This window comes from Scomber japonicus, chromosome 2, assembly GCF_027409825.1.
Source record: "Scomber japonicus isolate fScoJap1 chromosome 2, fScoJap1.pri, whole genome shotgun sequence".
Classification (NCBI taxonomy): domain Eukaryota; kingdom Metazoa; phylum Chordata; class Actinopteri; order Scombriformes; family Scombridae; genus Scomber; species Scomber japonicus.
This window is the reverse complement of record NC_070579.1, coordinates 7,329,461-7,348,637: the sequence shown is the minus strand read 5'-3', so window position 1 is coordinate 7,348,637 and position 19,177 is coordinate 7,329,461. Positions and strand designations below refer to the sequence as shown.

The following is a 19,177-nucleotide window of genomic DNA, read 5'->3' as shown; positions in this document are numbered from 1 at the left end:
CATTAACATCATTCAAACAGTAAAAGCAGTTACTACAAAAGCACAAATCCTTTTAACAATAACAGTGACCTTTTGTAATTGTGGAAGATATTTAGAGTTGTATTAACAGAAGTTATAACTTTCAAGGAGCAACCTCATGGATCATTGAGTGTTCTTAATGCATGTGATCACATAATGCAAATTTTGCACTTGGCTTCATGTTCCTTAATATGTGTATGTTTGGGAATATGTTTGTCATCCACTGCAGCAAAGATAACAAAGAAATTGCAAAATCTTACTGTTTTTGTGAAGTGTAAGTCAGTATTTGTAACGCTGTGGGCTTGAGCTGTGTTTGTTAAATAAAAAAGATTTCCATATGTTTGAAACCAAAAACATTTTTAATGTTGTTTCCATTGATTTTTTTGTGCAAATACTTAATGCAAAAATGTTTCATCTCATTTTAAATATATATCAAAAGAACATTCCACACCTAAATCAATCTGACAGTGGAGCCGAGGAGACAAAGGTTTCCTGAACGACTCAACCAAACATATTTTCCAAGTCAATCCTTTTGATGATGGATAACATCCTTCCAACAAAGCGGGGATCAGAAACCAGGAGGTCATCGGAGTTTTTCTGGGATCCAAACGGATGTCAGACTCCACAGTGACGCTTACTATAAATTAAATTCATTGGACCTCCTTACAGTAGATGTTTTTTCAGTATCACACAGATTTATTCTTAATGCAGCCTCCTGACGTTGGACTCTGAACGTTTCCTCAACATGTCAGAGGCACAACCCCTGACCTTATCACATACATCACATTCACATTACACCTGACTCTCTCACACACACAGATTCAGCTGTCAGCGTTCATCCTCCACTCTTCCTTTTGTCCTTTTTCTCTTTGTAAATCCTCACTTAAAGCGCCTTGGTGCTGCGGTTGGGAAGGCAGTGGACATGATTGTCACGGTTTCTTGTCTCGACCTTGCTGGTTAGGTATGTGTTTGAAGCGGCACTTGTCGCCATAGTCACAGCCCGTGGTCCGCCAGTAGAAGCACTCATCTCCATTTGTGGGCAACCTCCGCCTGGACCTGCACGGATGGAATCAGAGCAGACAATTCGTCACAAATCATCCACACAAAAAACACACATGTAGGTAAATAATGGGACACAGGGTGCATGGAAAGTGACACAGGAGGCGATAAAGCACATAAGATTATTTTCTGTAACTGCTGGAAAAGTCACTCGGCTGGGCTAAACACACAGATATACAGATAATGTGTTGTTCAGTACCCTATGGCTGCTGCTGAGCTCTGCTGTGTCCCTGCAGCACTGGAACTCAGGCCAGCAGTGGTCCTTTGTACCAAGGGCGTGGTCCGCTGGATCCACCGGTCAGGGTACCTCATCACCAGCCTATTGCCCCCCAGCTCCACCCCCTGGACAGGAGGACACAGTACATCACGTCATGTCAGGATGAAGGCTCATTACTGCGACTCAAAGCTGTGCACTTCTAAAATACTGCAACGTTTTACATGATGAAAAGATTCGAAATGAGCCTTCCTCTCACCCACCTGTAGCCTCTCCAGGGCCTTGGCAGCCATGTTGGCATTCTTGAAGTTGATGAAGGCACAGAAGCGCTCGTGAAGAACTCTGATGCTCTCGATCTCACCGTACCTGTAACCACGGAAACACAGAGCGGCTAATCTACAGCGAAAACAGTGAGGACAGATCTGCACCTGAAATGACACTGTGCTTCACATCCAGCTATGACAATTAATGTAATACAATGATCCTTGATAGTTTTACTACTAGTAGTCTTAGTGCTAGTCCTAATACTACTTTAACTACTATATCAAAGCTTCTTTCTACAGGTGCTACCTACTGTACTCTTACTGCTGTGACGACGACGACTTCTAACACTTTTTCTACCTAAAAGTGGACAGTTTTTTTTTATTTCTGGAAGGGAGTGATGATATATATTGGTGAGGACCTTTGGGACAGTTGTGGGGATTGTTAATTGTTTTTTAATGTTTTTTGGCTGCAGACTGTATCAACACATGTATTCTATCATATGTAAATTTTACTTTATTGACTATATGATTTATGCTTGTTGTAAATGTACTGTCTGCTTGCATGTGTAGACTACGCTTGGAAAATGAAAAAATGCATATTAGTGGAGCCATTGAAGCTTAAGGTTTAAGATGCCGACCATGAACTGTGACATTGCAGCTCTTTCTCTCTTTTCTTGTCATCTCTCCACTGGCACTATATAATAAAGGCATTCAATGCACAATAATAAAAAACTAAACACACTATACTCACATCTTTGCAGATATAAAACAACTGTATGGATTTAACAGTGGTTTTGACTGATAGCAACATTTCCTTTTACACTGTAAGACCACCCATCACTAACGTTTACCTACCTGTGAAGCTTCATGCAGATGTCTTGCTGCTTTATTAGGGCCTGTTCTGATGTATTGCTTCAATCTTTGTTAAAACAGCCTACAGCACTCCAGGCTCTAACTGACTGACTTCATTTCTTATTAACCACCCTTAATGACTGAACTCATCAACCTCGTCTAAAAAGGCTCTTTACAGCTCAATTTGTCCTCACACAAACACACACAGACACAGACACACAGACACACACACACACACACAGACAGACACAGACACACAGACACACACACACACACACTGTGTTTTTACATTTTGAAAAGATCCAAGAGGTTTTTCTCTGACACTTCCAGTGTAATGTTTCCAACCCACAGAGAACGACAGCTCCTAGAAGACAGAGACAGAGGTGGATCGAAGGAGGAAGATAGGAAGGAGATAGAAAAAGGAAGACAGACAGCAGGAGTAAGAGAACAGAAAACAAGTGAAAGACGGGAACAGGGTGGGCAGATGAGATGAAAAACAGATGGCACATAAACAAGGGCAAAGATCACATATTGTATAGTATAAAATGTCATTTTATACTGAAACATAGCAGGTACTGTATTCCTATACATAACAGAAGATTTGTTTCATGTTTGACATGATAAGAGTATTGTAGTTTATACATTACATTCAAACATTGTCAAGTGATAAAACTTACCCACTCAGGTCCTGCTCAGGTGTTTGCTTCAGTGCTTCAGGTTGGAGGAGACAGAAAGTAGAGTCACATTATAACAATAACATCAGAGTAATACAATATTTTACCACTGTGGCTGCTGTGGTATTCTCTGGCTTTCTACAACAATAATCTTTTATTTTATTTCTCTCAGGACTTTCAAAACAGTATTGTGAGTAGTTTACTGTTGGATTGATATTAAGTTTTAGGAATTTACAGTCTTACGCTGAACTCTTGTTTTCAGTGCTGCCAGTAATATCAGTGTGTGTCTGATAATACTGTAACTGAGGCAGTGCTGCCCCAGTGGACAGAGGAGGTACTGCAGCTGGCTCTCACCTTTGGCATCGGGTGAGGTGAGGATCGCCTGAACAGTTGTGAACTTCTCTAATAGCAGTTTACTCTGCTCTTCTTCAAAACCCAACTCCTGAAATAAAAAGAGAGATGAACATCAAGACGAACATTTAAAGAGTCGCTAAAGTACATTGTAGTTGCCTTGTGTGTCTCACTATTTCAAAATATCCTGAACTTAAACAACGATTACACATTTAAATCTAACCAGCTGGTTAAAAGTGTGCATACAGCAGTTTCTAAGATGTGCAAAGACACTAATTCCCCTCCCACACTGTCAAACTTTGGCTGCTACTACTTGTGGTTGCTGAAACGCCTGACAGTGGGGCGTCATGGTGGTTATGACACATAACATGCAAGTTACTGAGGTTGAAACACATACCCACACATACTGGTTTGATTACACACAGTCAACCTTTGTTACATATTTCCTGTTTGTATATTCACTGTCATCAATCTAATAATAGCATTTCCTTCCTCCAACATCTTTGATTAATCTACGAAGCTATGTTTGGTGCAACGCCCCGCACACAAAACAGCAACAAATATGAAAAAAGTAGTTCTGCAGTGTTGAATTTAACAGATTTCTGCTCTTGTTTTTCTCTGCAGGAATCCCGGCTCACCATAAGCTGCAGGATCCGGCACTCTGAGAGTATGTTGGACGCTTCTTTACAGTGCTGATCCAACTTCAACACCTCCTCCATGACCTTCTCTACCTCCATGTACCGCTGAAATACACACACACACACACACACACACACACACACACACACACACACACACACACACACACACACACACACACACACACACACACACACACACACACACACACACACAGAAACATCACATGAAATTGAAAAGTTAAAGATCATCCTGTCACTTTTTACACTAAGCGCCTGATTTACTAAGATCTCAAATAGTGGGTACTAAATTGCATGCACGGTGCAATAGACAGCGTGTTTTATTTGCGAGCATTTTGCAGGTGATCTACTAAGAATAACTGCGTAAATGAAAACAGGTGCAGACAGCAGTATTTAAATGAGGGTTTTGTGTCTTAATGGAGAGTTTGGACGAGCAGAAAGCTGCAAGCGCAAAATGAAATGTGATCAGGTTCTAGTGGAAGAGAAAAACCCACATATGGGCGATTTTTAGTGACAAAGCCAATGCTGTTAGTAAAACCAAAAATATTAAACACGGGTGGAAAAAATCTGTCCTGTGTGTATTCTGTCATTGTGCATCCGTCTCTTCATCTCCATAGTAACAGCCGGTTAATACCTGGCCTTCAAACTTATTATTTATAGACGCAGTTTCTATCCGAAAAAATTACCTTCAGGTTTGGTAAATCACAATGCATGTACTAAATAACATATTTGCATTTTCTCCTCCCTGTATTTTGCACACTGGGGTTAAAACGCCCCATATTATATTCATTACGGTAAACTACTAATATTACATTCATTATGGTAAACATACTAAATGGACAGCGCGTATAATCTTGCACAGTTGAAAGATGCAAACTTCAGTGCGCTGCGTTAGTAGATCAGCTTTCACATTTTTTGCAGGTGATGTCAAGTTTGCACACGTTTCTACACATGCAAACCTTTAGTAAATCAGCCCCTATGTGTCTTTAACCATTAAAAGCACATATATATCATTCAGCACCACTAGATGTCCCCCTGGCACCATAATCCCAAAATAAATGTGTGTTCTTTTACTCAATAAAGTTGGAAAAAAAGAGAGTCAGATTACAACACACACAGAGGGAGTGTGACTTCGTCCTCTTGCTCAGGTCGCCCTTATTTCATTAAACCTCTACATAGCGAGTAGTAGTGGGGCTGAATGTCACATATTAGAGCTCTAAATATTAAAGCAGGCAGGAGACACTGAGTCCAAGTATAAAACTACAAAATGGAAATAATTACTTTTTGGTTTAAATGTGTCAGTTTGCTGAGCAGTGGGTGCTGACCTTTAACCACATCAGAGCAGAAGCCTTATAGCAATATCCCATCGGCCAATCGGGAGCCAGCTGAATGGCCTTCTGAGCGTCCGATAGTGCGGAAGAGTACTGCTCCATTTGGCAATAACAGCTGGAGCGATTGCCGTAAAACCTGAGAGAGGAGAGGAGAGAGAGACACACAGACACACAGAGGTATTTATTTTTAATTGAATTTATGGACGCAGAGGGAGAAGTAAATGAGGTGGTATGGAAGGAAGGAAGGAAGGAGGGAAGGAAGGAAGGAAGGAAGGAAGGGAGGAAAGAAAGGAGTAAAGAGGGAGGGAGGAAAAGAGGAAGGAAAGGAGGAAGGAAGGAAGGAAGGAAGGAAGGAGGGAAGGAAGGAAGGAAGTGAGGAAAGAAGGAAGGGGTGAAGGAAAGGTGGAAGGAGGGAGGGAGGAAAAGAGAAAGGAAGGAAGGAGAGAAGCAAGGGAGGAAGGAAAGGAGGAAGGAAGGTAGGAACGAAGGAAGGAAGAAAGGAAGGAAGGAAGGAAGGAAGGAAGGAAGGGAGGAAGGAAGGAAGGTAGAAAGGAAGGAAAAAAGGAAGGGAGGAAGGAAAGGAGTAAAGAGGGAGGGAGGAAAGAGGAAGGAAGGAAGGAAGGAAGGAAGGAAGGAAGGAAGTGAGAAAAGAAGTATGGAAGGAGGAGGGAGCAAAGAAAGAGGGAAGCGGGGGAAGAACAAAGAAAAAAGAAAGAGGGATGAATGAAGGAAGGAAAGAAGGAACAGAGATGGGGTCAATTTGACCCGGGAGGACAACAGGAGGGTTAAGGAGGAAGAGGAGGTTCAAAACTCACCTGTGATTTTTTGGGTCACAGTAGATGGCTTCTGTAAACACGTCCACTGCCTGGCTGTACCTGCCTTGCTGAAACAGTTGAATGCCCTGCACTGGAGAAGGTACACTGACATTAACCTGAGTCCTGGCTGATCGGAGCACAGGTGGACAGCTCTGTGTGCGGCAGTGGAAGGAAGGAAGGAAGGAAGGAAGGAAGAAAGGAAGAAAGAAAGGAAGGAAGGAAGGAAGAAAAGAGGAAGGAATGAAGGAAGGAAGGAAAGGAAGAGGGAAAGAAGGAAGGAAGGAAGGAAGGAAGGAAAGGAAGAGGGAAAGAAGGAAGGAAGGAAGGAAGGAAGGGAGGGAGGGAGAGAGGAAGGAAGGAAGGAAGGAAGGAAGGAAGGAAGGAAGAAAGAAAGGAAGGAAGGAAGGAAGAAAAGAGGAAGGAAGGAAGGAAGGAAGGAAGGAAGGAAGGAAGGAAGGAAGGAAGGGAGGGAGGGAGGGAGGGAGGGAGGAAGGGAGGAAGATGGAAGGAACGGAGGAAGGGAAAGAGGAAAGAAAATAAGGAAGAGAGGAAGGTAGGAGGAAGGAAGCAAGGGAAGAAGGACAGAGGAAGGAAGGAAGGAAGGGAAGGATGGAAGGAAGGAAGGGAAGAAGGACAGAGGAAGGAAGGAAAGGAAGGATGGAAGGAAGGAAGAAAGGAAGGCAGTGTGTCTCCATGTATCTGATCGGATCCTCACTTCGCCCCCTCTATATGCTAATAAACACATATACCATTTCCACTTGCCAAAAGACCAAATGTGTTGTTTTTAACCAGCGGAAATTAAAAGAAGAAGGAGAAGAAGTTGTTTACAAAGACATCGGCATGTGGGGAAAATTAAAAGTCTAAATAGAAATCAGATAGCGTGTTAAGTTAATATGGCTTTTTCCTCAGGGAGCTTTTTTATTGCACTTACAGTAATTTAACTAATGCAGTTGTTACTGTCTGTTTCTCTGCTCTGCTCCGTGTGTGTGTGTGTGTGTGTGTGTGTGTGTGTGTGTGTGTGTGTGTGTGTGTGTGTGTGTGTGTGTGTGTGTGTGTGTGTGTGTGTGTGTGTGTGTGTGAGAATGAAGGTACAGCACTCCGCCCTTCGGTGCAAAGAGACCTCAAACAAACAAAACGCAGTAGAGACTCTCACACTGAGCTGAAACAACTTTCCTTGCCCCTGGTGCACCAACGAGTACGTACTTCCACTTGAACAGAGGAAGTCAGCTGAGTGAGCGGTCAGTCAATGTGACCCAAGACACATTTTGTGTGCCGAGTGCCTCCAAATGCGGTCGGAGCAACCTGTACTTAGAGCTGTCCGCTTGTGATCGATGAGCCAACATGCATTTTAATGTCAGGGCTGAACAAGGCCACACTACAGACACACATTTGCACTTCCGATACTTCTGAGGACTTCTGCTTGATGTTTTTCTTTTCTTTTGTTTTTCCTATTTTATTTCTTTTCCTCCTTGCATTGCTTTTATTGATTGTGTTTTCGTTTATTCTACATGGTTTTATTGTTTTAATTTGTCTTTGAGTTTGTAAAGTGTCTTTGAGTATTGTTTAAAGTGCTCTATAAATAAAATGTAGTATTATTATTATTAAATAATCCATATGAAATCTGTAGAGTGTATAATTTGAAGTAACCAAAAACAAGTTTGCTGCACATTTTTACCACTTAGAGCAGCACAGATGTGTATGAAGTGATTCACGGTTGGATTATACTTGAGAAATGTGAGGAATAATGGGGGTTTTTTTTTAGGAATTTGGGTTAACTGAGCTTTTTACACTTTGCATTTGCAGTGATATCAGTGGTTTTTCATCCAGGCTAACTTGACTCAACATGACAATAAAATGTTACGTTACTGTATTAATAGAAAGGATGAAACTGGACTGAAAGGGAAAGGATGAATGAAATGTGTAAAAATGTCGGAACCTGAGGGACACAATTCACTAAAAGTAGGTAATGATGTAAATTTTGATAAAAGGAGCTTCTGATCAACCGCAAATAGATTCACCTGCCAGAGACTCCCCCCTCCTCTTCATCTCGTCATTGTTCTCCACCTGTAATCAAAACCACGCTGTCTTATTACTGCAGTAGAAATGGTAAATGGACTGTACTTACTGTATATAGCGCCTTTCTAGTCTTTGCGACCACTGAAAGCGCTTTACATTACTTGTCATTCACCCATTCACACACATTCATACACTGATGGCAGGAGCTACCACGAAGGGTGCCAACCTGCTCATCAGGAATTTAACCATTCATTCTCATTCATACACTGTTGGTACAGCAACGGGAGCAATTTGGGGTTAAGTGTCTTGTCCAAGGACACATCTATATGTGGACTGGAATCGAACCGCCAATCTTCCAACTGAAGGACGACCACTCTACCTCCTGAGCCACAGCCGCCCAACATACAACAAAATAAAATCATGCTGGAGAATCAATCAATCATTTCCATTGTTTAAAAACCTTTGGGAAGCTGTAATCGTGGCTACAAACTGGATGCCTGGATTTAACAGCAGTGAGTGTGTGTGTGTGTGTGTGTGTGTGTGTGTGTGTGTGTGTGTGTGTGTGTGTGTGTGTGTGTGTGTGTGTGTGTGTGTGTGTGTGTGTGTGTGTGTGTGAGCATGTGTACCTGGCTGCTCCTGGCCTCGTTCTCCTTGTTCTCTCTGGAGATCAGCAGCGCTCGGGTCTTCAGGCCTTTCAGTTTGATGTGACTGGCAGCGTTGGCCACAAATGCACTGCTGACGTCCCACTCCGGCTCCTAGAGACGTCACGAAACGTCACAAAAATGTAAAAACAACAAGCTCGCCTATCTCTGCAAATCAACACTGTGTCTGATTAGCTTGTTATTATGTTTATTTTAAGCCCTGTTTGGTTCAGGTATGTTACTGTATAACCTTAAATAACCCAGATAGATATCTTACAACAGCAAAGACTGAAGACAGTATGTGAAAAATGTGACACTTAATGATACTGAGACTTATTCAGAGCATGTTGGTACATTTTATCTATTAATGCTGAGCAGAAATGAAAAGTACAACAGGTTACTTTCCTGATGAATACCAGCTTTAACTTATTCTACTATAAAATAAAGTTAATGAAAACAAGCACACACACACACTTTTTTTCTTGTGGCTAAAATCTCAATAAATTAGCTTTAACCCTTTACACACTGTTCATATTCTGACCTATAATTAGTCTCTACACCGATTCACATTCATAAACTCCCCATCAGTCATTAATTCATGTTTGATTAAAAGGCATTCACAATGACCTACGAGAACATTTTATAGAATATGATGATATGATGTGTTCAGGTTCAAGTTCAAATTTGTACATTTGCATATATAACAATGTGTAACAGCTGCACACACTTTTTTTTTTTTTTTAAATGATGCATTTTAGGGCACTTTCACACCGACAGCAGTTAGTGCGCACTAAACAGTCCATTCAGACCAAAAGCTCTTAGTTCGGTTTGTTTTCGTTGGTGTGAAAGCATCAATCGAGACCTCCAAAAAGAGATGGTCTCGGCCCGCTTGACTCCGCACCAAATGCCGACCTACCGGAAGATGAGGGGAACAACAATCGGACCAATCTTGATTCGTTTGCAGGTGTGAACGCGGACCACACCGCAGCCTGTATGCTACATAGTAACAATTTTACTGCCTGGTGCGGACCAAATAATCGAACTCGTGGTGTGAAAGCGCCCTTATTTCCATTTTTGTATACTGTGGGTGACATGAGGAAAAGTCCAGCTAAAGAGAAATGTGTAAATGGTGTTTTTACAGCTCTCAAACGTAAACAATGGGTTAAACTTCAAATTATGAAGAAAAATCTAAATATTGATGTTAATTATTGTGCATTGCTTCTGATAAATACACTAATAAATAATAAAGAAAGCAAGGTAAGATGTTTCGTCTGATTTGGATCCAAGCATGATCAGATCCAGACTGAAATACAACTATTCTGTTTATTCTTTATCGTTTCTTCTTCATAACCGACCTATTAATGTCTGTTTTACTTCTTTACTTTTACTCTTTTACTCCTCACATCTCCAGTTTTACTCACTTTATTCTACAGTGACTTCATTCTTCGTTTTGTTTATTTAACTTTTAATCCTACCTCTGGTGTTTCCTCATTGCAGATTATGGAGAGTTATGATAGCGTTTCCTAATTCCTAGTTCCTTTGTTTGTTTTGAATATGTAAAGCGCTTTGTGTCACACTGTGATGTATGAAAAGTACTATACAAATGAAGTGGGATTGATTGATTGATTGATATAAATGAATTTTGTTTCCACATTCCTGTTCCCCAGAGGAGGAACCCTGCAGCTCTCTATTACCAGCAGCAGGTTGATATTCACTATTTTTTCCATTACCTCTGTTTGTGAGCAGACACCAACAAACCTCAGCTGTAGTCTTCCTGGTCTGTTTATAACTTGGCAGCACAAACATACACAAACCTTCAAAAAAAAAAAGGGTTAACACGTGTTTGTGCATTTCTGGAGTTGGGCCGTCATCCCACTTTGCACACTGACTTGATTTTCTCCAGTCTTGGATCACGACGGCCTTTTAGAGTCTGAGTCTGCACTAAAAAATATCCTTGTAAATAATTTAGCACCTAATTCCCCAAGTGCTAAAGTGTTTCCTACTTTAAGTACTTGAGAGGCAAACGTAAAATAAATATACAATAAAATACTACTTAATAAGAACTAATGAAATTTAATAAGCACTTACTTCCTTTTAAGACCCTTTTTTAGACCATTGGGGTGATTTTGTGTTTGAGTGTACTCCAAATATAAGCACATGTGGCATGCTGTTACACGGCAAACGGGTAGGTGGACTCTCTTGGGATCTATTTGTGTGTCAACATCTGCAGAACTTTATTTACTCGAGTCAATTTCAAAGCATTTTACTAAAAGTACACATGCAACTTTACAGTGAGTTAGCAGAGAAGTCAGCCTTCACACCAGATCTCTAGATATCTTACTTTGAAGGGGAAAGGATGTACTCGATTCTGCAGGCGTGTCCTCCACTCACCTCCTCTGTGGTCCTGATGGGCGGCTGGTGGTTGCTCTTGTTCTCCGTAGCGATGAAGGCAGGGACTGACTCAGGGCTGCATTTGTTTTTGGGGCGAACCGCAGTCCATTCCTCCTCCACTTTCATTTCCTCCTCGCTGTCGCTGTCCGTCACGGCTCCAGGCACTTCCTCTCCCTGTTACAAAAAAATCACTTTTTAACCTTGAATTGAAAGAACAAGAAGTCACAACTACCTCTTTGTTATTAAGTTGAATATGTCGTATCTTATAACACGACAAAAGAATGTGCAGATAAAGTTAAAGGAAGTTGCTTAAAGTGGACTGAACAGAATTATATGCTTTATTCCAACTAATCAACAGAGATGAGGGTTTATATGTAGTTCGTAGTGTCATAAAACTCACACAGATATTGTGTATAAATCAATCCACCTGGTATTTAATACATTTTCAGTTTGTGGACAAGACCTGAGTGCAATGGCAGAAATATGCAGAAGTACAAAATATAACAAAATGCATTTATGTTCAGATGAAACGGAAAGGTTGGCATGTCATAAGAGAAAAGCTGCAATAAAGGCTGATGGAGAAATACTTTTTGTCAGGTTCCTGCTTTAACGTTTCTACTGTAAAAGGAAGTTAGTGAGAACAAGCTCTGCCTCACTTTTGATTTATTTATATTTTATATCATGTTTTGGGCATTTTTGCCTTATTTTGAAAGTAGATGGCGTAGAGGCTGACAGGAAACAGGGGGAGAGAGAGAGAGAGAACAGACACAGCTAACAGCCATCACATACATCTTCTACTCAATCAGACAACCACTTTAAACACACACAGAAAGAGAAAGAGAGATAGAGCATGAGAGAGAGAGGTAGAGAAAGATAGATAAATAGAGAACATGAGATAGAGGGAGAAAAAGAGAAAGAGAAATAAATATAGACAGAGGGAGATAGGGAAAGAGAGAGAGAATGAGAGAGAAAGAGAGATACATAGAGAAAATGAGATAAAGGAAGAGAAAGAGAGATAAATAGAGAGACAGAGAGAGACATAAAGATAAATAGAGAGAGAGAGAGACAGAGAGAGACAGAGAGAGAGATAGAGGGGAATGCCAGAGTTGTATCACGGCTCCCAAAGCTCTCCTCACATTTTATTGTGCTTCAGGGAAACTTTAAACTTGCTACAATTTATTGAAAACATCACTCCTGAATTTACAGTATGAGTGAGCCTGCACATCTAAGTGTATGTATAAATATCCACATGAATGCACATAAAGATTATATATATATACATATATATATATATATATATACATATACATATATATATATACATATATATATATACATATATATATATATATACATATATATATATATATATATATATATATATATATATATATATATATATATATATATATATATATATATATATATATATATATATATATATATATATATAAATATATATATATATATATATATATATATATATATATATATATATATATATATATATAAATATATATATATATATATATATATATATATATATACATATATATATATACATATATATATATATATACATATATACATATATATATATATATACATATATACATATATATATATATATACATATATATATATATATATATATATATATATATATATATATATATATATATATATATATATATATATATAAATATATATATATATATATATATATATATATATATATATAAATATATATATATATATATATATATATATATATATATATATATAAATATATATATATATATATATATATATATATATATATATATATATATATATATATATATATATATATATATACACACACAATTAGAAACATATAAACCATAAAGAAATGGAGAAATAAATACTGAGTAGAGAACACGATGTCTCACCTGCTCTGATAAATCCTCCATCCTCTCCTCTTTCTCCAGTTTCTTGCGTTCTTTCTGTCTCTGGAAGGAGAGCATGGACACGGTGGATGTGGGATGGCACACATATATGAATGAATGAATGTATGTATGGAAACAAACAACTGATATATGATTTGATTTGTCATGTCTAAATGGGCTTACATGACACCAAAAACAAAAGAAGAAAGGAACAAATAATAACAAATGAAAACCAGATAACGGACATTAGAGCAATTAAACATAAAGACCGTCCTGACGCTTTTTCCAGGCTTCGGATACATTACAGTTAAACAGCCAGTCCATTCTGTCATCATCAGAGCACCAGAACATTTCTGGGTTTTTAACATAGACTGTATCAAAGAAATGGACGTAACATCCGTGACGTCACCCATTGGTTTGTGGACTGCTGCTCAGAAGCCAATAGTTTCGAATCTAGGCAGCGCCATCTTGAAAATTTCAGGTGCATGCTGGGAAAAATAACAACACAGATTCTACTTATATGGGCATGAGGCGGAGCCATGGGCAGAGCGGGGAGGTTGCCATGGTTGCGAGGGCTGGATCTCGAGGACATTGGTCAATCAACCTGTCAATCAGGACGTAGCCACGCCCTAATGCATACCCTGCTTTATCGTCAAATATAAAATCAGGGAGGCCAAAATGTCCCAAATGAACATCATACTGCATTGAAGAAGGCTTTAAACTAGCGATTGAGACCATAAACACATTTTGAAAACGTTTACTGACGTTAGAAATCAAGTGAGAAGTTGGTGAATTCTCCATTGACTTGTATAGAGACGGTCGCCCCCTGGTGGCCTTTTGATAGAATGCAATTCTAAGTTACTTCCACGTTGGCCTCATTTCAGATGACCAGAACTCCCCGCCTGGTTTTTAACATTTCAGTAAATATGGGAGTTCTCAGTTCATCATACAAGGGACAGTATCAAAGAAAATGTGATTCATTTTCAACATCATTGAGTCACATAACCTTTCATCTTCAAGAATGTTTTTAAATCTACCGACTTCAAGGTTCAAGGGAAGGCTTCCTGTTCTCAGCTGAGCCACTAAGGACCTTTGATTTCTTGTTAGGTTTGCTTTAACATAAGGTTCAGGGCCATAATTATGCTTAATTTGGATATATGTTCATAATTTGGGCTTTAATAAAATATCATTTAACCATTTTGTCTCAAATAAAGAAAATGGTTTTAAAGAAATTGAGGCTATTGAACAAGTTAAATTATTACGATACACATAAACTGTAATCCAACCTATATAAGTGCAGTCAGGTGTGGAGAGGTGAAGAACCAGTTATGAAGCGAGGGTGCGGTTGCAAAGGGAGTATAATACAGTAACAGCTGTGAGACAGTGTGATGATGACAGACGGTGTAACAGGTGACATGAATAATAAACACGGGCGTGGTAACAAATGTGGTGTGTTGTTGTGTGAGATGTAGATGACGTGTTTGGGGTTTTGTTTTTTTTAATTAGTGGAGGAATCATAACAAGAAAGACACGAGCAACATGGGTTAGTTTACAGAAGATGAAATGCAGATTATATGATATTCTACTGAAGTGTTGCACATATTATATTATATTATATTTTAACTAGACTAACTAGCAGATAAATCATAACTTATAACAACATACTGCACACTTCAGCTAGGAATTAACTTAACCCTCCTGTTGTCCTAAAGTCAAGGAAGGAAGGGAGGAAAAAGGAAGGAAAGGAGGGAGGGAGGAAAGAAAGGGGGAAGGAACGAAGAAGGAAGGAAAGGAGGACGGAAGGAAGGGAGGGAAGGAAGAAGGGAGGAAGGGAGGGAGGGAGGAAAGGAAAGAAGGGAGGAAGGAAGGTAATGGGGAAGAAAGAAAGAGACAAGGAGGGAGGGAGGAAAGGAAAGAAAGAAGGAAGGAAAGGAGGGAGGAAGGAAAGAAAGGGGGAAGGAAGGAAGAAGGAAGGAAAGGAGGACGGAAGGAAGGGAGGGAAGGAAGGAAGAAGGAAGGAAAGGAGGACGGAAGGAAGGGAGGGAAGGAAGAAGGGAGGAAGGAAGGGAGGGAGGAAAGGAAAGAAGGGAGGAAGGAAGGTAATGGGGAAGAAAGAAAGAGACAAGGAGGGAGGGAGGAAAGGAAAGAAGGAGGGAAGGAAGGAAGGAAGGAAAGAAAGAAGGAAGGAAAGGAGGGAGGAAGGAAGGTGGGAAGGAAAGAAGGAGGGAGGGAAGGAAAGAAGGAGTGAGGGGGAAGGAAGGACTCATGTTAGTCGAGTTTTTTTTTTACTCACTTTCCTTTTGGCTCTCCTCCTCTCTGCTCTCCGTTTCGTCTTCTTCTCGTCATCCAAACCATCCTCACCACTCAGCATGGCCTGCTCCACACACACACACACACACACACACACACACACACACACACACACACACACACACACACACACACACACACACACACAGGTAACTAACAGAATGCATATTTATTTCAGTAGAGCTCGGAGTCACTGCTTCTTCTTCTTCTTCTTCTTCTTCTTCTTCTTCACTCTGACTTGAACATTTTCACTAATGAAGCTGAAGACTTTGCATCTCGAGGTCATTCGTGATATTTTAAGCACTTTGTCTTTGCTAGATGTCATAAATCATAAATCTACCTGAGTATGTGTAACTGAAGAAAGAAAACACTGCATCCCATGAGTTTACTTTGCTTATTTTCACACACACACACTTACAATAATAAGGAGTAGAGTTAATGCAAACTTCTCCAGTTTATATATATCTGTGATTTACCTGTGATAAATCTTGGTCTTTTCTCCTGTCTGAAGGTTCAGGGTCTCCGTTCTGAATGTCCATATCCTCCTCTCCCGCTCCATCTACAGAGACACCAAAACATGCACATTTATTGTTATTACACTTTACTTTAAAGTCGGTGTAAAGCAAGAATAAATATGTGTTCTGAGTTTGACATACCACAGAAAAGTGTGTTGTTAACCACCCTGACAAATTTCAATGATTAAAAAAAAAAAATCGCCAAAATATATGAAATTAGGCTTCAAAGTTGTGTAAAAATCAGCCTCTTTCTCTGCTCCTAAACGCTGTGGGCGTGGCCGTCGAGTTCGCTGAAACCCCGCCCCCTACCAAGTGTCACCTGTCAATCAAAGTCACCACCTCTACCAGAAACATGGACGCTAGGTCTGAGAGCTTTCTGCTGCTAACTCAGCTGCTAGCTCGGCGGCTAACTCAGCTGCTAGTTTAACGGCTAGCTCGGCTACTACCTTGGCTGCTAGCTTGGCGGCTAACTCAGCTAACTGGCTAACTGTAGACTGTAGTAGTAGTAGTGTGTGCTGAATGTATTTATACCTCTACAGCAGCAGGGGCGGGTTTATGCTAATCACTAAATCCTGAACACAGAAATCTTGAAACACAGTTTGTGAAGCCTAGCTCCACAATTCAAATCTAAATGGTTGAAATGCTTTTTACACCTTTTTTAGCAATACATTTATGACCTATTTAATGTTTTTAGAAGAAAATGTCTGAATTCACTTTACACGGTCTTTAAGAGATGAGTCCCAGTGTGTGATATGGAAAGACAGATGGTATATGTCATACATTTATCTGGTCTGAATGTGTGTGTGTGTGTGTGTGTGTGTGTGTGTGTGTGTGTGTGTGTGTGTGTGTGTGTGTGTGTGTTTGTGCACTGACACATTTCCTATGCAAAACAAACACAGCACAAATGATCCTGTGGCAGCTCGTGATTGGATGAACCGAGCTCAGAGAGGGAGAGACGGTGAGTGAGTGAGGGATTTTATTTACTTTAGTGGTTTTACTGTCAGTTTAATTGGAAGCTGGCACAGATGTTTCAGCCAGGTGGTTGTTGTCTGTTCAAACTGTATCAAACTCTTTCTCAAATAACTAAAATAATGACTGCACAGTGAACCCAGCACACACAGCACTCAGATTCAGACAGATAATATCTATGAAAGTGATATTTTAAAGGAATTTATTTCTCCTACTGCCAAATAATCACTATCAGCAAATCTCATCCAAAGACCTGATTGTGTTTTTTTCTAGAGAGAGAGAGAAAGATGAGTAATGTGGCATCAATTATCCAGCTAATCAGCACTAAAACTGTCAGTTTGAAGGAGGGAAACACGCCGTCCGATAATTTACGAGGACAGTAAACACTTCCATCAAACTTCTGGTTCACCCTTTATTAAGTTTAAACAGAAATCTATTATAATAAGTGTCAAAAATCAGCAACAGCATCTATTTAATTGTGTTTGAGTTCACAGTTTGGAGGTTGTAGTTACATCATCTTACTTCATACATATTATAATTATAAAGGAGACTCTAAAGTTGTAATTTATGAGGGCCGTTTCCACTGCAGGAACTTTGTGGTAATTTTACGGGGGTGTGACCGTTGGTGTGTGTCTCCAGAGCAGGAACCGACCCTGAAGGACAGACTCCCAGAACTTTTTACGAGGGCTAAACGAGTCCCAGTGCTGATTGGGTAAACTCAAAGCGGGATGTAAGCTGCATTTTTAAAAACCCAGCAGAAGAAGAGTAGTAGTAGAAGATGGAGATGGAGATGGACAAGAAGACGTATGTTGACCTACTTCCTGTTGTTGTTGTTTTCTTTGTTTAGTTGTTATGCTTTTGGTGCGTTGCCACGGTGACGTCACGGTCAAAACTGTTGCTGTCTGTTACTAGTGTTGTAGTCAAGACTGCACCAACCGAGACCAAGACATTACCAAGACCAGAGCTGAGACCAAGACCATATATATCAAAAGAAAATCATAACAAAATATCAAAATGGGAGTTTTCTTTTTAGCAAATCTTGGCAAACTTGTTATGTTTCACTTCTTGAAAAAGTTATTAGCTGTTTATGAGAGGGTCCTTTTTCACTCTTATCAGTAAGGCATGGACAAAAAGCCTATCAGTGGTGGTCTTGACCGGTCTCGTTAAAAAACACGAGGCCGCCCAGTCCGAGACCGAGACAAGACCGAGGAAAAATGCCCTCGATTCTGAGACAAGACCAAGAACCTCAAAAAATGGTCTTGAGAGCAAGTCCGATCTCGATTCCTACAACACTATCTGTTACACCATCATCATCTCCAGAGTCCGGTGGGTCCTATCAGGGTCCAACTCTGCAATGGAAACACAACGGCTGAGACGACGTTCCTGTAAAGTTCCCACTTCCTACATTCTACCCGGAACTTCCTTAAAGGAAACGGGGACCATAACATGTACGTGAATTACACCGCATGACGTGGTTGTATTTGTTCAACATGCTGTGTTTAAGTCTTTTTATCTTTTGTATCTTTTTATCTGCCATCACTTCGCAACAAGATGTGACGCAAATAAAATGAATTTGATTTAAATGTCACGTACTCATAGTTTAACCCTCCAATCTAATCCTTCCTGGTTGTGAGAGGGAAGTCAAAGTGTCCTTTAACACTCACACACTGTTCTTTTTTTTTATTTTTGATAAGATTAATCAAACATTTATTGATGACTGACGGGGAATTTAGGAAATATGAGTCAGAATATGAACAATATGTAAAGGTTAACAGCAAAATAATCATAAAACAAAATAAATTATATTGTTTAATATCCAGGAAATAGTTTGGTATCATTACAAACTGTTTGTTCATTTATACTTTGCTCTCTCTGCCTTTTAAACATATTTTATCCCATTCTTTTTATGTAAAAGGAAAATAAAAGTATACCTTGAATTATTTGTTTTAAAAACTGTTTTGGCTGCAATGACATGACAGACTTTTTTAATTAAAATGTCAGTCAATATCAGTCTCATGTGTTGCCAGTGATGACTTAATAACACAAATATCAAGTTATAAGTTCAACTCTGAAGTGTCGACACGTCTGATTGTTCAGTGATCCAACACATCACGTGCTGCACGCCGGTGATGTAAACTGAGAAATGTTTCTGTGGTGCGTTAACGTGGCTC

The 19,177-nt window shown here is 39.7% G+C and overlaps 1 protein-coding gene across 1 annotated transcript in view; it reads right to left on the bottom strand.

Moving 5' to 3' along the window:
* Window positions 1–1,323: 1,323 nt before the first annotated feature.
* The window catches only part of LOC128364959 (hsp70-Hsp90 organising protein-like), a gene marked incomplete at its 3' end in the record, with an annotated part of 41,863 nt that continues 24,009 nt past the window's right edge, over window positions 1,324–19,177 (bottom strand). The window contains exons 2-15 of the mRNA XM_053325580.1: window positions 15,999–16,081; window positions 15,506–15,586; window positions 13,216–13,275; window positions 11,285–11,458; window positions 8,879–9,007; window positions 8,255–8,300; window positions 6,237–6,327; window positions 5,416–5,557; window positions 4,070–4,174; window positions 3,435–3,522; window positions 3,084–3,117; window positions 2,696–2,770; window positions 1,555–1,657; window positions 1,324–1,419 (exon numbers count right to left, since the gene is read on the bottom strand). Of these exons, the coding sequence (XP_053181555.1) occupies window positions 1,324–1,419; window positions 1,555–1,657; window positions 2,696–2,770; window positions 3,084–3,117; window positions 3,435–3,522; window positions 4,070–4,174; window positions 5,416–5,557; window positions 6,237–6,327; window positions 8,255–8,300; window positions 8,879–9,007; window positions 11,285–11,458; window positions 13,216–13,275; window positions 15,506–15,586; window positions 15,999–16,081 (1,307 nt within the window). The remainder of the gene's footprint in view (window positions 1,420–1,554; window positions 1,658–2,695; window positions 2,771–3,083; window positions 3,118–3,434; window positions 3,523–4,069; window positions 4,175–5,415; window positions 5,558–6,236; window positions 6,328–8,254; window positions 8,301–8,878; window positions 9,008–11,284; window positions 11,459–13,215; window positions 13,276–15,505; window positions 15,587–15,998; window positions 16,082–19,177) is intronic.